Raw genomic sequence first — 16,554 nt, forward strand, 5'->3', positions numbered from 1 at the left:
TTTGACAAAACTGTATGTTTCTCTCAGATCAATTGAGATATGATCTACTGAAAAATCAGAGTGAAAAGAATATCTCCACTGATTGTATTCAAACTTACTGAATGTGGATGAATCATTACTGGTAGTGCAGTGGCGACAAGTACTAAAACCTTTCTCGTTAGGTATAACTTTATGCTTAATAGAGCTTTAAGCTACCGGATATAAGCAGCAATTGCTCTAACATCTGGGTTAAAATTGCATGCGTCAAGTACAGAATGAGATTGCTATAGAATATTTAGCAAATTTCTATTTAATTGGCAGATCTGCTCACTGGGAAATACTAAATTTTAATGAGAGACAATTTAAGCTACAGAGGATAGTCCATTTTGCATTGCATTTTAATACATATAAATAGTGTCTTAAAAGAAATTTTTGCTGTTGTTTTGATCCTAGTAGGCAAAATAGGCAAGATTGAATAATTTGGTACTCTGCATTGGCTTGGCTAAATTTCTTTTTAACTCTACTGTGAAATGTATTGCAAAATCTGATACTGATTTCAAAATTCTCAACCTACTGCATTTAGTAATTTGATAAACTTCAATTCGTTTACCATATTCATGTGTTACTGGCCTCTGCCCTCCTTGTAGGTATATGATCGGGATTTAACCACATCTGATTTCATGGGTTCTGCATTTGTCATTCTCAGTGATCTTGAGCTTAACAGGTATTGTATTTTTACCTTTTAATTGTTATAATGAATTTTAGAGTGAACTCAAGATAGTGTTAAATGGTCTTGTTGAGATAAAATGTCAAAAACAACACACCTGAATGAATGAAAGAGTACTTTAAAGTGTTCTAATTCTCAATAAATTTTTAAAAAAGATTTTTTGCTTTTTAGGTGCCAAATATATTAGTCAGATGTTAAATATTTTATAATGTATTCTAAAATGTGTATTGGATTTTGCATTTTCACTTGTTAATATTCCATTTCATTAACCTAACTTAAAATTAAACCAAGTATTTAAATTTTGTTTGGATGGTAGAGGAGAGGGATCAGTTAGCCAACTGTTGAATTAAACAATGCCAGCAATTTCTTTACCCTGAATGTAGTTGGTTTATTTTCATTAAATGTGGTGCTTTTTTAGCATTGTTTCTAATCCTTATTTAGTGGTAGGAGGCTTTTGTCATAAGCCCTTGATGCCTTATAGGACTATACAGTCATGTCAATAAGTGCTAAAATTATTTGCTGCTTTTTGCTTATAGAACCACTGAACATATCTTAAAACTGGAAGATCCAAACAGTTTAGAAGATGACATGGGAGTGATTGTCTTAAATTTGAACCTAGTAGTAAAACAGGGTGATTTCAAGAGACATGTAAGTGTGATCCTTTTTTCTTTTTTAATTCTTCATTGTGATTGTCCTTAGGTTACTGAGCTAGTAGATGACAGACATTTATGTAATGATTTTGGAGGGAGAAACAAATAATTTTATAGATACTGAAAGTATCCATCTGAGTTATATCCATTTTCTTTTTTGAAACACCGGAAAGAGAATCCATTGAGGAATTATCTCTATTTTATCTAGGGATATGGTTAGTATTACTGTTATAAAAACTATACATGCTGCTTGTGGTTTGCTTATAATAGATCATTTGAAATATACTTTTACTATGTGTTAAGGCTTCTATTTAGTTTTTTTTTTTTTTTTTCTTTTTTAGGTCTTGGATGACTTAGGCATTATTCAGTTATGAAAAGCAGTTCCCAGGATTTAATTTTTGCATTATATAGTTTTAGGATGGTCAAGTAGAAATACGTAGCATTTTGGTATCTTTTTCTTTTTTTACTTTTGGCTACTGAGTTTTTCATTGAGAGTACTTTTTAGGAAGATACAGATTTTAATGTTCTCTGGCCTACTAGATAGAAATTTTTAGTAATACACTACCTATTAAAGTTGTCTATAACATCAATGAAGCGTTAGATTTTGTCACAATATGATTGTGACTCTTCTTATGAGCAAAAATGGGGAAACAAATCATAATCTTATTTTATATAGAATAATTTGATTGAGTAATACCTTATAATTTTAGTAATTAAAATAAGAATAAAAAGCATGTTTGGTCATAACCTATTTGAAGGGTATTTTTAGAGCCAACTGAAATACCTACTTGAAAAAAGAATAATATGTCTTATAATTTAGCGTTTTTGGAATCCAGTATGAAAATATGAAACCTGTGCATAAATTAGGCTTCCAGTAGTGCTTCCTGAATTGAGGTAGTGGGGTAGATGATGAGAATATTCTTCATTTTAACATCACTTACACTTTTAATAGTAATTTGTTTCATGATGAAAATCATGACTGATTTACTAGTAAACTCACAGAAGGTAGCTTAAGGAGGTAGGAAAACAGTACTATGACTTTTCAATTGCCTTTTCAAAGGGTCAACTAAATATCTGCTATTTTTAATTTAAATTCCTTCCCTATGCAAATTTACTTGACAACCGCTAATAAATCTCCATTTATTACTTTTTTTTAAGGGACTCTGTTAATACTTGAGACCTTAAAAAAACTGATACTGTGGTGTTAAAATGTCTTAAATTTATGATGAAAAGAAAATTATTTTTCCTGTCCCACATAAGGAAGTAGAGACTTCCTTTAGCTTCCTCCTAGTCTTGACAGTATCGCCCCTGTGTCTATGACTCTGAATTCAGTGTCCATGGGTATAATTAGGTGACTGGTTTGTTGGGCTGAGTGCTAGGTTAACATAGCATGCAGTGTAAATAAATAAGTCTCATTTGCCCCATGGTTGAGCACTTGCCAGCCAATGTGTTCTAAAATTTTTCTCATATTTTAAAGTGGGATTTGTAAAAGTTGATAATTTTCCCCATGAAAATAGCTGCATATTTAAATGATCACCCCGTGAATTTTTCTATAGTATATTGGATTCTGGCTAGCAACAATATTGACATGTAAAAGATATTTATATGTTACCAAAATTTAGAGGCTCGAAGTCATGTCATTTTAGTTTCAGTTTATTTCAAATTTTGAGTAACTGATACTAGATGCGGCTTGCATTTGTTTTTGTAACACATCTCACAGAAATTATTTTTGAAGTCTAAAGAATAACCACAATTCTCCTCTTATTTAGTTTGTCTCTTGTTTCCTTTGACTCCCCCGTAGTTTGTGTTGAACAGTTGGTCAGAATGTCTACCTGCTCACTCATGTGTTTCCTTATTTTCTTTGTTTTTTGTCTGGCAGAAGCCTAGAGTACCATATATTTATTTTATATATATTTGTGGGGATATTATAATATAAAAAACCCCTCCCTGCTCTCATTTACTTTGATTGGTAACTTTCTGTTCTGTATAGATATTTGATCAAAGAAAACTGGTTGAGGAATAATTTATTCTTGGTCATGTGTGGTTGGTTATTCAACTTAACAGTGCATATTGTGGTAGAATAGATGAACAGAAAACACTTGTTTTTTTCACTGAGTTTAAGTGAATATCTAAAGGCATTTTTGTAATGGGATTTTAAGTGAGAATGACCAGCACTTGGAGCTGGAGTGCAGTAGATTATTTGATTGGATAATTTGTTTATAAATTTCCATTTAGTTTAAACTCTGATGGAAAGTTTTTTAGTTTTCAGTTTTTTAACCCACTTTCCTTTTCATTATTATTGAGGCAGTCTTTGTTGCTTTAGAACCAAGCCAACACAAATCTTAGCATGTGTAATATATCTACAAAGTTACCTTCAAGTCCAGGGGTTTAAATGTATATGAGCATGTATAGACAGAAGAGAAGACACTGGCTGGAAGGCTGACAAACATGCTGTTTGTTATTTTTCTTGGCAAAAAAGGATTGTAGTTAAGATTATAGACTCTGTCATCAGGTAACCTGGGTTTTGAATCCTAGATCACCCAGTGGTTTGGCCAAATTCAGAGAATTATTTAGCCTCTCTCAGCTGCGATTTTCTCATGTGTGAGATGAAGATAAAAAATTTTCTGTTTGCATAGGGTTGTGAAGATTGAGATTATCAAATATGGTGCTTAGAACTAGGTGGAGATACTCAATATATAATAGTTGGTAGCCTTGTAGTAAGTGAACAGTAATAGTCATCGAAAGGAGGCACCTTGCCTCAGTTTACCCTTTCAGTCATTTTCCATTAATTTATCTTTTTTATCTTTTGTAATTGCTATAAACATCAAATGAATTATTGTATGTCAAAGGGCCCCAAATAGATGGTAATTAATTGTGGTGGTTGTTTGGATGAAAATATCTTTTAATATGTTAGGAAAAAAAGAAAAAAAAAATCCCTCAAAACCTGACCTTAATACCCAGATGGTAGTACCTGTTATTCTATGTTATGTGCTAAATGCTAAACTCCCAATTTCACCAGGGGACATGTTATTAATGAAGAATATTTTCCAGTCATTTCTGTACCAGTGTTTCTAGTTGCTGGTCAATGGAATGTAAGTGAATTTCCCCTGAAGACTATTTATTTTCTGGTTTCTAATTTATTGGGAAGACATATTGGCAAAGTGGATAGGTCATTTACCTAAAGGTATTTTTTTCCTTAAGCATAATAGTAAATGTGCTCTGCTCGATTAGGTTCATAATTGAGTTGTAATCTCCTGAATTTATCCAAGTTGTAACAACCAGTTAGCTGGTTAACCAGCCAGAGTAGAGGTTTGCAGTGCTGAATGATGACAGGAGTAATGAGAGGATTTTGCTGGGAGAGAATTTGTAGATGAAATCCAGCAGCCTTGGCATGACAAATGAGGGATCAAAAGAGAACAGTAGTGAAGTTTCTTGCCGTTCAGAAGATTTTTTTCTTCCTTTTCTCAGTGCTGTATTGGCCTGTCTTTCTTAATTGTGCAATAATGATTCCATCCCCCCCACTTATTTTAATATTGGGATATAATCAATGAAAGTAAATGGATTTTTTTTTTCTAGCATCTAAAGCTGTGTAAACCTACCCATGAACTAACGCTGGTCATCGGTTTCTCAAACATTTTCATAATCTTATCTGAATATTTCAAGTAGAAGAAATCTGTCTTTCTACTTTTTATGGAGAAAATTATGATGTTTTAAGATAATTTTTAAAAATACACTTCTAAGGATCAAGCAGTATTCATATGCCATTGCTTTCTCATACTGAAGACATTGAGAAAATGATAATTATGTGCTTTTTCTTTCTATTTTCTTCCTCAAACGTGCCTTCTCTGTAACCTCAGCACTTGGGTCTTAATCATCTCAGTGTAATCTGTACCATCTAACTTAATGTAATTACATTGTTAACAATGCTGTTTCCCTCTTTTATTTTGCCATTCTCACCATTCCATGGATACAATCCTTAGCGTTGGTCAAATCGGAAGCGGTTAAGTGCCAGCAAGGTAAATATATTTGTTTTTCTCTTTAGATCATTTAGTTAAAATCTTCACCTCTGTGGTAAACACAAACATATACATAATTTATATTACCTAACCATTATATATAACACTATTCTTTTCCTTTGACTCCTGTTATGAAAAAGAAGAAAACCTTTCTTTAAAAATTGTATTTAATAAGGATATTGCCAGATGTTTGAACTGACGCTTGTTTTAGTGGTAATATTTTATATGTAGTGGCCATGTGAGAGTGTTACACTTCATTAAGCTTAGATTATTTAGAATTTAGTGTAGTTAGATTTAGTCCTCTAGGAAGTTATTTACCATTAGATGGAAAGTGGCATCAGTGCTACAGGGGCAATGTAAAAATTGAAAGGAATATGTGGTATATTTTATAAACCTCTTTTTTGTCTTCTGAAAAGGCTATTGATTTATTTTGGGGGGGGAATTTTCTTTAAAGATTTTTCATTAAGTTCTGGTGGTTTTTTGCATTGCTAGTATCATTTTAAGCAATTATACAATACTGTCTAACTTATAAAACTTGTAGAAATATATTACTAATTTATCAAATTATTGTTGGCACATTGTGATGTGACTAAATGTGAAAATTAATGTATAAATAAACAATACAGAAAAGTATTTATAATTTAGAAGCACTGCTATTTTTAAAGAGGCTCAACAAAAACTTATTCTTAATAAAGATGCAATAATTCAGACTGTCAATCCAGTTCACTTGCTGAATTGTGGGTGGTACTAGTGGTGGTGGTATGTGTGAAAGGAAGACAATGTATAGGCAGTTTCTGTGTATACGTGTATTTGCATATACACGTACATGTGTACAACATATGTCAGCTCCGATTTCTAAACTCATTGTACCTCAGTTGTTTATTTATCTGTAAAATAAGAAGTTTAAACAGGGAACACTTCCAGCTCGGACATTCTCTGAGTTTGTGGTCTGTGTGTGTTACAGGGAGGGGCTTGGTGCCTGAGAGAAAGAGGGAGAGAGAGAGAGAGAGAGAGATTTAGAGAAACAGAATTTTAAACTCACTTGCACTAGTCACTTAGGAGGAAAGCCAAACTTTCCAAATCTTGCTTTTGGAAATCTAAAAGCATCAAAGAACTCATGCTTACTAAAATATATGCCTTTGCATTTTGTACACTTTAAAATAAGTTTGATAAGGTGTTTTGCTATCCTATCAGCTCACTTGGTGCCAAGACCTTGATTCTTTTTAGAAATAAAATTAAGAAATGATACATAATAACATGAAGCTGTCCAAAAATTTCCTCCAACTTTTGCCTTATTCCTTTATAGTCACTAGAGGGTAGAAGAACATCATTTCTCACCACAGGAAAGAGCCCAGCTCTCGCTCTCTCATATTAAGAGTTTCTGTAACCACTCAAGGCAGTAAAGTTTCCCAGAATGCTTTGCTGAAGCCTGACAAAGCAGTATTTTCTCGTTTATTGATTCTGCTGCTGCACTAAAACACTGGTACTGTACATCAATAACCATCTTTAGTTAGGGAGCTTTGGTCTGTGGAAGAGCACTGGCAGTTTGTGGAAGAACATAAAGGCTAGAAAGAAAAATTGTGAGCTTGGGGAATATTGTAGTCTAGGGAGGACAGGAGAGGTTATGGAAGAATGGCCAAAGGAATGAAGAGAGATAGAAAAAATGTTGACGGCCTGGATAAAGATATCAAAAATATGAAGGGAACGGAGGATCCCAGAGAGCAGTATTTATTTGTATACTGCAGAGTTGTGTCTTGAAACTGAGTTGTTGTCTTTTTTTTTTTTTTTTTTTACTCTGTCATGGTGGTTTCTAGAATTTTGACTTCAGTGTACTGGGCTCAGAAATGTAATAGTTGCCCAAACCTAGTATATATGTTTAACAAAATCTTAGATGACTAAAGTTCATTGAAAGCTATATATGTTTTTATTTGAAACATACAGGTTATATATTGCTGAAGAATTCCAATTATTATATGGTCTTTTTGCTTCTGAGAGTATGCAGCTTTAAAGAGTTAAGTGATCTCCTTTCTAATTTGGCTTGTGACAATGAGTCACGTGGACACTTCATAGATACTGTGATTTACACTCTGTAAAAGTAATTAAAATAGCCTGGTCAGCCCTATCTTTTAGTATTTTTAAACTGTAAGATTGTTTTTTTTAGGATTTCCATATAATATTTAACATTATGTAACAGTTTGTCATAAAGATTACTTAGCTCTGAGTATGGAAAATTTTACTAGTCCTAAGTAATGTATTACCTATAAAATATCATAGACTTTTCACCTCAATCTTTCCTTAATGTTATTTAGGTAATTGCTCTTAATGCCATAGCTTTATAATTTTGAATCATCCAAAAAGTTCCCAAATGGCAGAGCCTGGGTAGACTCTCTTTTCAACTGTTTCCTTACTATTCTGCTCTGGATTTCAATATAATAAATACATAGAGATTGCCTTTAAAATAAGTTCAGTTTTCACCAAAAAGCCTTTTAAAATGAGCATTTAAATGAGAGTTAGGAAGTTTACTTAATAGAGCCTGGCTCGGATACCTAGTTATCTTTATTTATTTACTATGTATGATCTTTGATGTGAATAGATTTGTTTCCAAACCTTATTGCTTTCTTTTCTAGTGTATGTTACAATTACAGAGACTTAAAAATAACAGCAGTTACTTCTCATACCAAATTCTAATGTGTGTAACAATTATAGAGATAAAAATTAGCAATATTTCTCTTTTATCCAATAGTCTAATAGAAAAAATAATTATAATGAATTTGACCAAATCACTGATTGTGTTCAGGAACTTTATGCACACACACACACACACACACACACACACACACACACACACACACAGCCCTGCTCTCATTTGGGGCTTATTGATGCTGTGTCAGGCCACAATGGTTCTTTAGTTATAGATTTTCTTTATATAAATGAATTTTCACTGAGATTAGTACATAGTCTTACATAGCCCCTTTCAGACCCACTGTTTTAAACATTAATATGTCAGCTGTCTAAGAGGTAGGAGATGTGACCTCTACAGGTGTAATTTTTTTTTTTTCCTGTATGAAATTAGTTGACTAGAGTTGTCAATTTTGGGCCTGTTTGGCTTTATATTTTATTTCAGTTTCTTTCTTTTATTGCAGAGACTGACCTCTGTAGGCAGCATTTTTTAGAATCCCCTATCAGTTGGCTTATATTTAGCTTCATACGCTGATAGGAATTGACAGAAGTCTTGTTCAATGTGGGAGAACTTAAATTGAAAGAGGACAGTCATGGAAGTTGGAGGCAGTAATCTATCTAGTGTCTATCTATCTACTCTATCTATCTATCTATCTATCTATCTATCTATCTATCTATCTATCTTCTATTGTACTAGCTCTTCTTAAATTAGCTGCTCTTTGACCAGAGTCTGAGTGAGAGCCAGGAGAGAGTTTTATGATTGCTTTGCCTATAGTCATATATATGTCAAATATATACATATATGTGTGTGTGTGTGTGTGTGTGTGTGTGTGTGTGTGTGTGTGTGTGTGTGTGTGGTTTTGGGTTGAAAAGGTGCTACTCAAACTGGAATGAATGCCTCTCCTCCCAACTTCTAGGTAAATGCTCTCTCATTGTACCTTTTTCTCTAATTAAACTCACATCTTATTTCTGTGTAGACCCAGGAAGTAGTATAAGCAAAACCCTCTTGTAAGAGGAAATATGGTTCATTTGGAGAACTGAAAGGGGGATATTGTGTCTAGAACACTTCTCAGTTAGTAAAGTGCTGCTTGTTTATTTTGCTTTTTTTTTTCCATTTTCACACATTCATAATTGCATTCAAATGCCCACTCAGAATAACACCTTTTACCTTTTTACTTTCTTAGCTAAACTCAAAGGATTGGAGAATTGCATACTTAAAACAGTCGCTTTTATCTATATACCTATATCTCTGTCTGCCTGCCTCTCTATCTGTTTATCTATCTATGATCTAATATAGTTAACCCTATCTGTCTCTATCATCTGTCTCTATCACGTCTATCATCTATCTATCAGTTGATCAATTCATCAATCGAGATGTGGCGCTGCACTGACCCACTGCTGAAAGTCTTAACCCTGATCCTTCTGCTGCCTTATAAAGCCTTGGTCAGCATTAGCCTTGGCAGAGTGACTTCTGGGGGCTTTCTTCCTTTCTGGAGGCTGCAGCCTTGTTCAGGTGAGGCTATCAATTTATTGGAACTAGCAAAGCTTGTGTGTACTTCAGGCAAGAGGGGCAGAGACACTGTCTTTCTCAACGTCTCATCAGATCTCTCCTTTCAATGACATAGACTCAGTCTTGTCCAAAAACTTCTCATTGAGCACACATTCTTAAAGTAGAACCTATCCCTGGAAACAAAGATGAATTAGAGTCAGCCATCATAGTTGATGAGCAGGAAGGAGAGATGAGAAGTAGAGTGATGGGGGTATTCAGAGGGTTTAATGAGACCCTTATCCTGGCCTTTGTAGGTAGGTAGGGTAGGCTGGATGCTGGACCCCATGCTGGTCTCAGAAGAAACTTTCTGAGAAAAAAAGACTGGAATGAATCTTACTAAATGAGGAGGAAATGAATTGATATATTTCAGTACAAAATAATGAGGCATGTGGCAAGAGCTCCAATCTATTTATTATAGGGCTACAAACAATTTGCTCTTTACATTGTGCCCTATGGACTAGCTGCAGCTAGAAATTGTTAGAAATGCAAATTTTTGACTCCTATCTTAGGATATCTTCAATCGGAAACTCTGGGAATGTGGCCCAGCCACCTTTGAACAAGTCCTCAAGGTGACTCTCAAGCACCCTCAAGTTTGAGAAGCACTGGTATGGACGAGAGAATAAAGATGTTTGCTGGGAATGGCTGAAGACAAAGCTAGAGATGGAAGGAGGGGCAGACCTTTGGGCCCCACAGCTCTGGCTGCTAACACGTGATGGGAGTGGGGCTAAGATGAGGGCGAGGCAAGGGAGGTGTCCTGGATGCAAAGCATAAGGTGACACTCAGGCTGAGGTACCAGCCCTGCACCTGCAGAAACTTGAGAGAGAGCCACGTGCCTTGCTTGCTTCTCTCTACTCCCAGCCCTGGGGAGGAGTACTTTTGAAGTGTTTTAAGTGAAGGAAAGACATAGAAAAATAAAGCAGAGAATGAAGGCTAGCAGGATTAAACAAGTGAATCAAGAAATACTAGATGATAAATACTATTGCATATGAGCCCAGCATTTAATTTTGAGCTTCCAAGAGGTCAGGGCAAAACCAAAATCTTTTTTAACCAGATGGCCTACATTTTTTGCTATTCATTTTTTTTAATAGTAGGGAATGCATTAAAATCATTTTTCTAGTCCTAAACTCAGAGTCATTGAGTATTTATAGTCTTTAACTGTTTTTTCAATTTTTCTCTTAATCTAACTTTTATTTTTAGGTGCAAAAGTTGAGTAATGATATCCCCTTATAATTTAAAAATACAAATTTAAGGCAACACTTTTATAGCTAATGTATTTGTACACACAGATTATCCATGTCCTTGGAACTATGATATAGTTTTCATCTACAAATATAATTCTTATCTTCCATATACGTGTGCATGTGGGAAACGGAAAATATTTTCTTTATATTCTTATGCAGAGAATTCTGTGTAGTTCTAGGAGAATTTATGATTCCTGGATCCTCTTCAGTTGATATAGGGCACTGCCGAGTGGGAACTTTCCTGGGAGCCTGGTCCACGGATGCATGGTACTTCTCACGCCATGCTGTAAAAGCTGTTGACAAGAAACAGTAGTTGTACATGTTGAAAAAGCTTGAAAGGAATACTTTGGTGGAACCTTTTTATGGACTGAATGTTTCCTCTTAGCTTTTCAATGTAGTGGTCAATCTAGTTGGAATCTGAAGTTTACTATTCATTATTTTATTTTATTTTTTGGTACTGATTTTTTAAAATGTGTTTGTTTCCATTGACTAGTACATTTCTCACAATGATTTAGGAAAAATAATTAATAGGCATCAAAATAGGATGCTTTGACAACATTGGAACACTGATATTTTTATACTTCTGTCACTGAGATGATATATAAATTATGCTTATGGTGTTTGGCACTTGATAAATATGCTCCATCAGTACTTTTTCTTACTGCTTCCCCTTTTTGGAATTTTCTTATATTCAAGAGAGTATTTTGGATAATTACCCCATGGGTATTGGTCAGCATAGACAGTTCTGGATTGCAGCATAGCTGAATGTAACCTTGCTTTTGATGGTTTCAGGCTGGTGCCCCAGCTCCTGACTCCATTCAGGATTTCTTTCCTTCCGACCTCTCTGCCACTCTTCCTGGCTCAGGACACATAGGAGGCACTGAGGTGACTTGTCCCTCATCCCTGGGGTTTTTTTTGCAGCCATGCCAAGGAAACTAGACACTGGAATTCATGTCACTGTCTCCTAGCATGCCCCTAGGCCAAAATCCTCTAATAGTGCATGTCACCAAATCTAATCCATTTTATATGCCCCAGGAATGACCGTCTGTTCACTATTTGAGAGTCTATTCCTAGATCAGAAACTTCTGAGGATTCCCCACCTATTTGAGTCCACTGTGTATTATTTCAATCTTGGTTCTGTAATTGCTGTGATCCAGAATTAAATTAATATTTTCAAAGCCGTTTCACCTTTTCAAAAGCCAATGTTTCTATGTTGAATGTCACACCATGTTTTCACTGTTAATAACTAATATGTGTGCTTTAGATGGATGGACGTCATCTTCTCTGTTTTTGGTGAATGAGTGGTGGGGATTTGATGCTGTGGACTGAGGAAGAAAGAGGAGATGAATGAATCAATGTAGAAATAGTAAAAGGTTCTGATCCTTTGGGAGGAAGGAGAGAAATAACAAAACCCTGAAGCACTATATTTTATCCGTTACGTCTGCTGAGGAATTAGGGTCAGGACCTAGAAACTTTGTGCTATCTCCTGGTGTTTGTTTCAGTTCAGGTGGGGTGGGCTTCCCCTTTGATGGGTCATTTCCTTCTTGCCTTTCACATTCCAGGCTGCATTAAGATGACAAATTTCACTTATGGACTCAGGCACAGACATGAAAACCTAAGCTATTCAGCTAACTGAGTGAGTGCAGATGAGTCGATTTATCGTTGGGGAAGAAGAGAGTGTTTGAAGAGCACAAAAGATTTTGAGAGCCCAGCTCTTCAAGAGAGCAGGCATAGGATGGTCCAGGTCCTGCCCCCAATGGCAGACGCTCTGCTCCCAAGCCTCATCAAGCCTGTCAAGGGTAGAAGAGAAATGTTAAAGTAATTAAGAAACTTCTTTAAAGCACACGCATACCCCCCAGAATGTGTGGCTCACAGATGAAAATTTATTTGGGAGATAACCTTATAGAAGGTTTTGCAGAAATAGTTAGGATGAAATAAGTAGAATAAAGGTCTTGTGCCCTTTTCTATCTATGAACTCTGCAATAAATCTTTTACTCTGCCTTTAGGAGGGGGAGGAAATCTTCGACAGCTAAGAGCAAGTCCATCAGATCAAACATGACTGCGTTAAATACTAAAATGTTCAAAGTCCGACTGAGATAGATAAAAGCTTTGATGGAAAGTGGATATTTCCCAGGGACATTACAAGCAATAATCCAGATGTTATAGTGTAATGCAACGAGTGTCCGTGGATAGATCAGGAGCTCCAGCCAAGCCGCGCCTGATACGGGCCTCAGCTTTGCCCTCCCATGCTGTTCCGCCATATGGAACCGATCTCTAGGCCCCCTTAATAACCAGCTTTGGATTCCATTTTCACAGAGCTCATAGAGCTAAGTGGGGCTGTTTTATGGACAAGTTAGATAGAAGCCTTTCCAAGATAAACATCCAATTTGAAATTAGGACATACCAAGCCACAAAATTATTTTAGGGCATATTTCATGGAAGTGCTTCCATTTTTCTTAGGCAGTTGCCAGACTGTAGGATGCCCTTTGATCCTTTGTGGACATTACTCCTTTTTTTTTATAAAAAGGATTTTGAAATAGTTGCAGTGTTTGGGGAGGAATATATCTGTCGGAACTTTGAAGCATGGCCGTGGGACAGGTCATGCTTTAGCTTGTTGGTTGGCAAGTCAAACTTTAAGAAGGAAAAAAAATAAAAGGAGGAATTGTAGCAGGATACATGAATCAAAATCTCATTTTTGTTTTAAAAGTGGAAGTTTTCAGCCCATGTACTTAATAGGCAATAAAATGTGTTAGGTATATCTACATCTATAGATATCTATAAATATCTACACCTGTACATATACATGTCTGTCTATATATTGTGATGGTGTGTGTTGTTTTTAACAAATATAACATCACTTAATTTTAACTATTTTGTAAGACTTCACTGTTGAACATTGTTTTCTATTTTAAATTCTTTCTACATTTGCCCTGCTTTATCTCAGCACCTCCAAAAAAAATCTCTCTCTCTCTCTCCGCAACGCGCCCCCCCCCCCACGTGTGTGTGTTTCTAGAGAAGAGCAACATTGTTATGGAGTTTGAGAATATATATTTTCTTAAATGAATTTTGTTTAAGGTTGCCATAAATGATCAACAAATGCCTGGTGTGGCATTGTTGCATCATTTATTAAGGTTGGTGGTATGATGTGGGTTTGATGATGTAAGCTGGTATATAATTAATACAGTCCTGACATACCATTTGTTGTGATAAATTATGACTAACTGGTGTCCGAGCAAATTGGTGTCGAAATGATCTGGAAGATATAGTGAGTGGATGACAAGAATGAATATATAGTTAGAAATTCATTGCTTTACTATGATGCTCAGCGCCATTTACATTCTTCAGCCCATTTATTTCTCTTGTTCAAATAAAGAAGGCTGTGCTTGTGCCATTTCACTTATCGAACGGACAACGTAAATGAACTCCACCAGCTACATGCAGCATGTGGAGCACAAGGGGATCCTAACTCAAAGGAATGAACCGTAAAGATATGTGGTTGAGACCATCAGGGAAATGTGAATATGCCTGGATATTCCCAGGGTATTTAATGGTATTGAATACATTTTAGTTAATTTTGTTAAGTGTGATCATGGCATAATGGTTGTATAAAAGCAAATATAAATTTTGCTTTAAATTATTTCAGCCAGAAAAAAATAATAAAGGGATAAGTGAAATAAGATTGGCAAAACATTGACTCTGGTGACTAAGTACTTGGAGATGTATTATACTATTCTCTTTACCTTCTGTAAGTTTGCAGGTTTATATAATGGAAATTAAAAATAAATAAAGTGTGGCTATTCTCTTTATAATTTAATAACAGAGGATGTTTGCCTTTATTCTATAAGGTGTATATGAGTGTATGTGAGTAATATAATTTAGGAAAGGAAAAAAAAGTTAACAGTTACTGAACTCCTACTGGGTCCCAGAGTCTGTGAGGTGTATTTCAAAAGACTCCCTCTCTGCACCACGGTCAGATCTGCAAAGCTCATTTGGCTGTCTAGGCCACTACAGGCTGTATTTGGAGTTGTGAATCTCACAGTGGTATAGGGCTTGAGTAGACCAAGGAAGAAAAGGAAGTGGGGACAGATTCAAATGTGAAGGATAAATTCAAAGTCGTCATTTCTAAATGCCCAGAGGTATTTTGTTTCCCTGCAAAGCAATGCCTTGTTCTTATATCTCTGTTTCCCAAAATGCTTTTCTTCCTTTTGCACTATTAAAATAGCTGAAGGCCCAGTTTAAGATTCTCTACCAAAGAGCACATCTGGGTGGGAGTACAGGCCAGTGCCAAATCAAAGCATTGCTTATATTCATCCTTCGCTATATTATTCCAAGTCCAAAGCTTGAGAAGGAATGCACATAACTGTGATTGCAGGTTTGCGAAACCAATGAAGAATAACACTTTTTACCAGGCAGGGAGTGATTTTTATAATCAAATATTGAAAGCTAGAATTCCTGTGATCACAAAGTAACTGTTAAGAATTATCAGCAAGTTTATATGTCTTTCATCTTTATTTTTGCTTTAGTCCTCTTTGATACGCAGCCTACGGCTCTCAGAGTCCTTGAGAAAAAACCAACTCTGGAACGGGATTATAAGTATAACTCTGTTGGAAGGGAAGAATGTCTCAGGAGGAAGCATGACAGAGATGTTTGTCCAGTTAAAACTGGGAGATCAGAGGTATAAAAGTAAGGTAAGTTCTATTAATTCTGTAAGAAGAACAGTATCTTAAAGAATAAAAATATAAAAACTTGTTTTTTCACTCTAAATTTAACAATAGAAGTAATTTATGTTTAGTCCTCCTAATTATATTAAGGGGAATCCCAGAATACAAACTAATTGTATAGATGCCGTCAATTAATATGGGTATTGTTTTGATGGCTTAGTATAATTTATTTTCTTGGAGCCAGAGAAAGCTTGTTAAATCAGAGATTTGAATGCATGATTTATTTTCATTTTGAAAATAAGCAAACTATGTTTCATAGAATGCGGGAAAAGTATAACCAAATATTTTCAAAATACTACAAAAGTAAAATAGGTAATACATGATATTTTTATTAAAATTTTTGAGATAACTAAACACAACTTCAAAATTATATACCCATTGTTCCTCTTACTTGCTAGCCTTAGCAGCAAAAATAGATATCTAGTGCTGCTGTATTTTGCTGTGATTTAAAAAAATAAAGTATTACAAGTGATTTGTTCTAAGCAAAAAAAAGGCATTTTAAGTTGTTTTTAAAAATAACTTGTGTTACTCTACCTATCCAAATTCCATTTAATTTTTAATCTTAGTAATTTGGTGTGGATTTTATTTCAAAAATCTTAGTCTCCAGACCATGGTAATTAATTAGTTTTACATAACTGTCAGACAGGAATATTTCCTATGTTTTATGGATTGAGGGAGCTGGGTACTTGAAAGTTAAATCACTTGCCAAAAGCCACATAGGAAAAAAAAAAATCAGTGGAAGGTCTTGAAAATAGACCCAAGGATATTTGCAGTTCAGGCTTTCCAGCATCGAGGACATTGAGAAACAGACAAGTTGGAAAATGATTTAGGGAGGCAAGAGGTTGTCTGCGCTGCACAATTTTCAGTGCAAAATCAAATATTAGATGTCATTTACCCCAGCACAAAGGAGTAGAGAATTGAGGCTCATGTTGAAGAACAGTTTATTAAAAAATGTGAAAAATTGGGGGCAAGTTATGACAGAAATATGCAGA

At 35.2% G+C, this 16,554-nt stretch overlaps 1 protein-coding gene across 3 annotated transcripts in view; it reads left to right on the forward strand.

Moving 5' to 3' along the window:
• MCTP2 (multiple C2 and transmembrane domain containing 2) overlaps window positions 1-16,554 on the forward strand; it is a 193,866-nt gene that overhangs the window by 37,275 nt on the left and 140,037 nt on the right. For 2 of the 3 annotated variants that reach the window (XM_008048190.2, XM_008048192.2), the window contains exons 5-8: window positions 627-703; window positions 1,243-1,354; window positions 5,337-5,372; window positions 15,365-15,529. In XM_008048190.2, coding sequence (XP_008046381.1) covers window positions 627-703; window positions 1,243-1,354; window positions 5,337-5,372; window positions 15,365-15,529 — 390 coding nt within the window. Of the gene's footprint in view, window positions 1-626; window positions 704-1,242; window positions 1,355-5,336; window positions 5,373-15,158; window positions 15,530-16,554 lie in introns of those variants that run through there. The other variant, XM_008048193.2, reaches the window with a different exon arrangement.

Source organism: Carlito syrichta, unplaced genomic scaffold, assembly GCF_000164805.1.
Source record: "Carlito syrichta isolate Samal-C Ts95f unplaced genomic scaffold, Tarsius_syrichta-2.0.1 Scaffold120869, whole genome shotgun sequence".
Taxonomy (NCBI): Eukaryota; Metazoa; Chordata; class Mammalia; order Primates; family Tarsiidae; genus Carlito; species Carlito syrichta.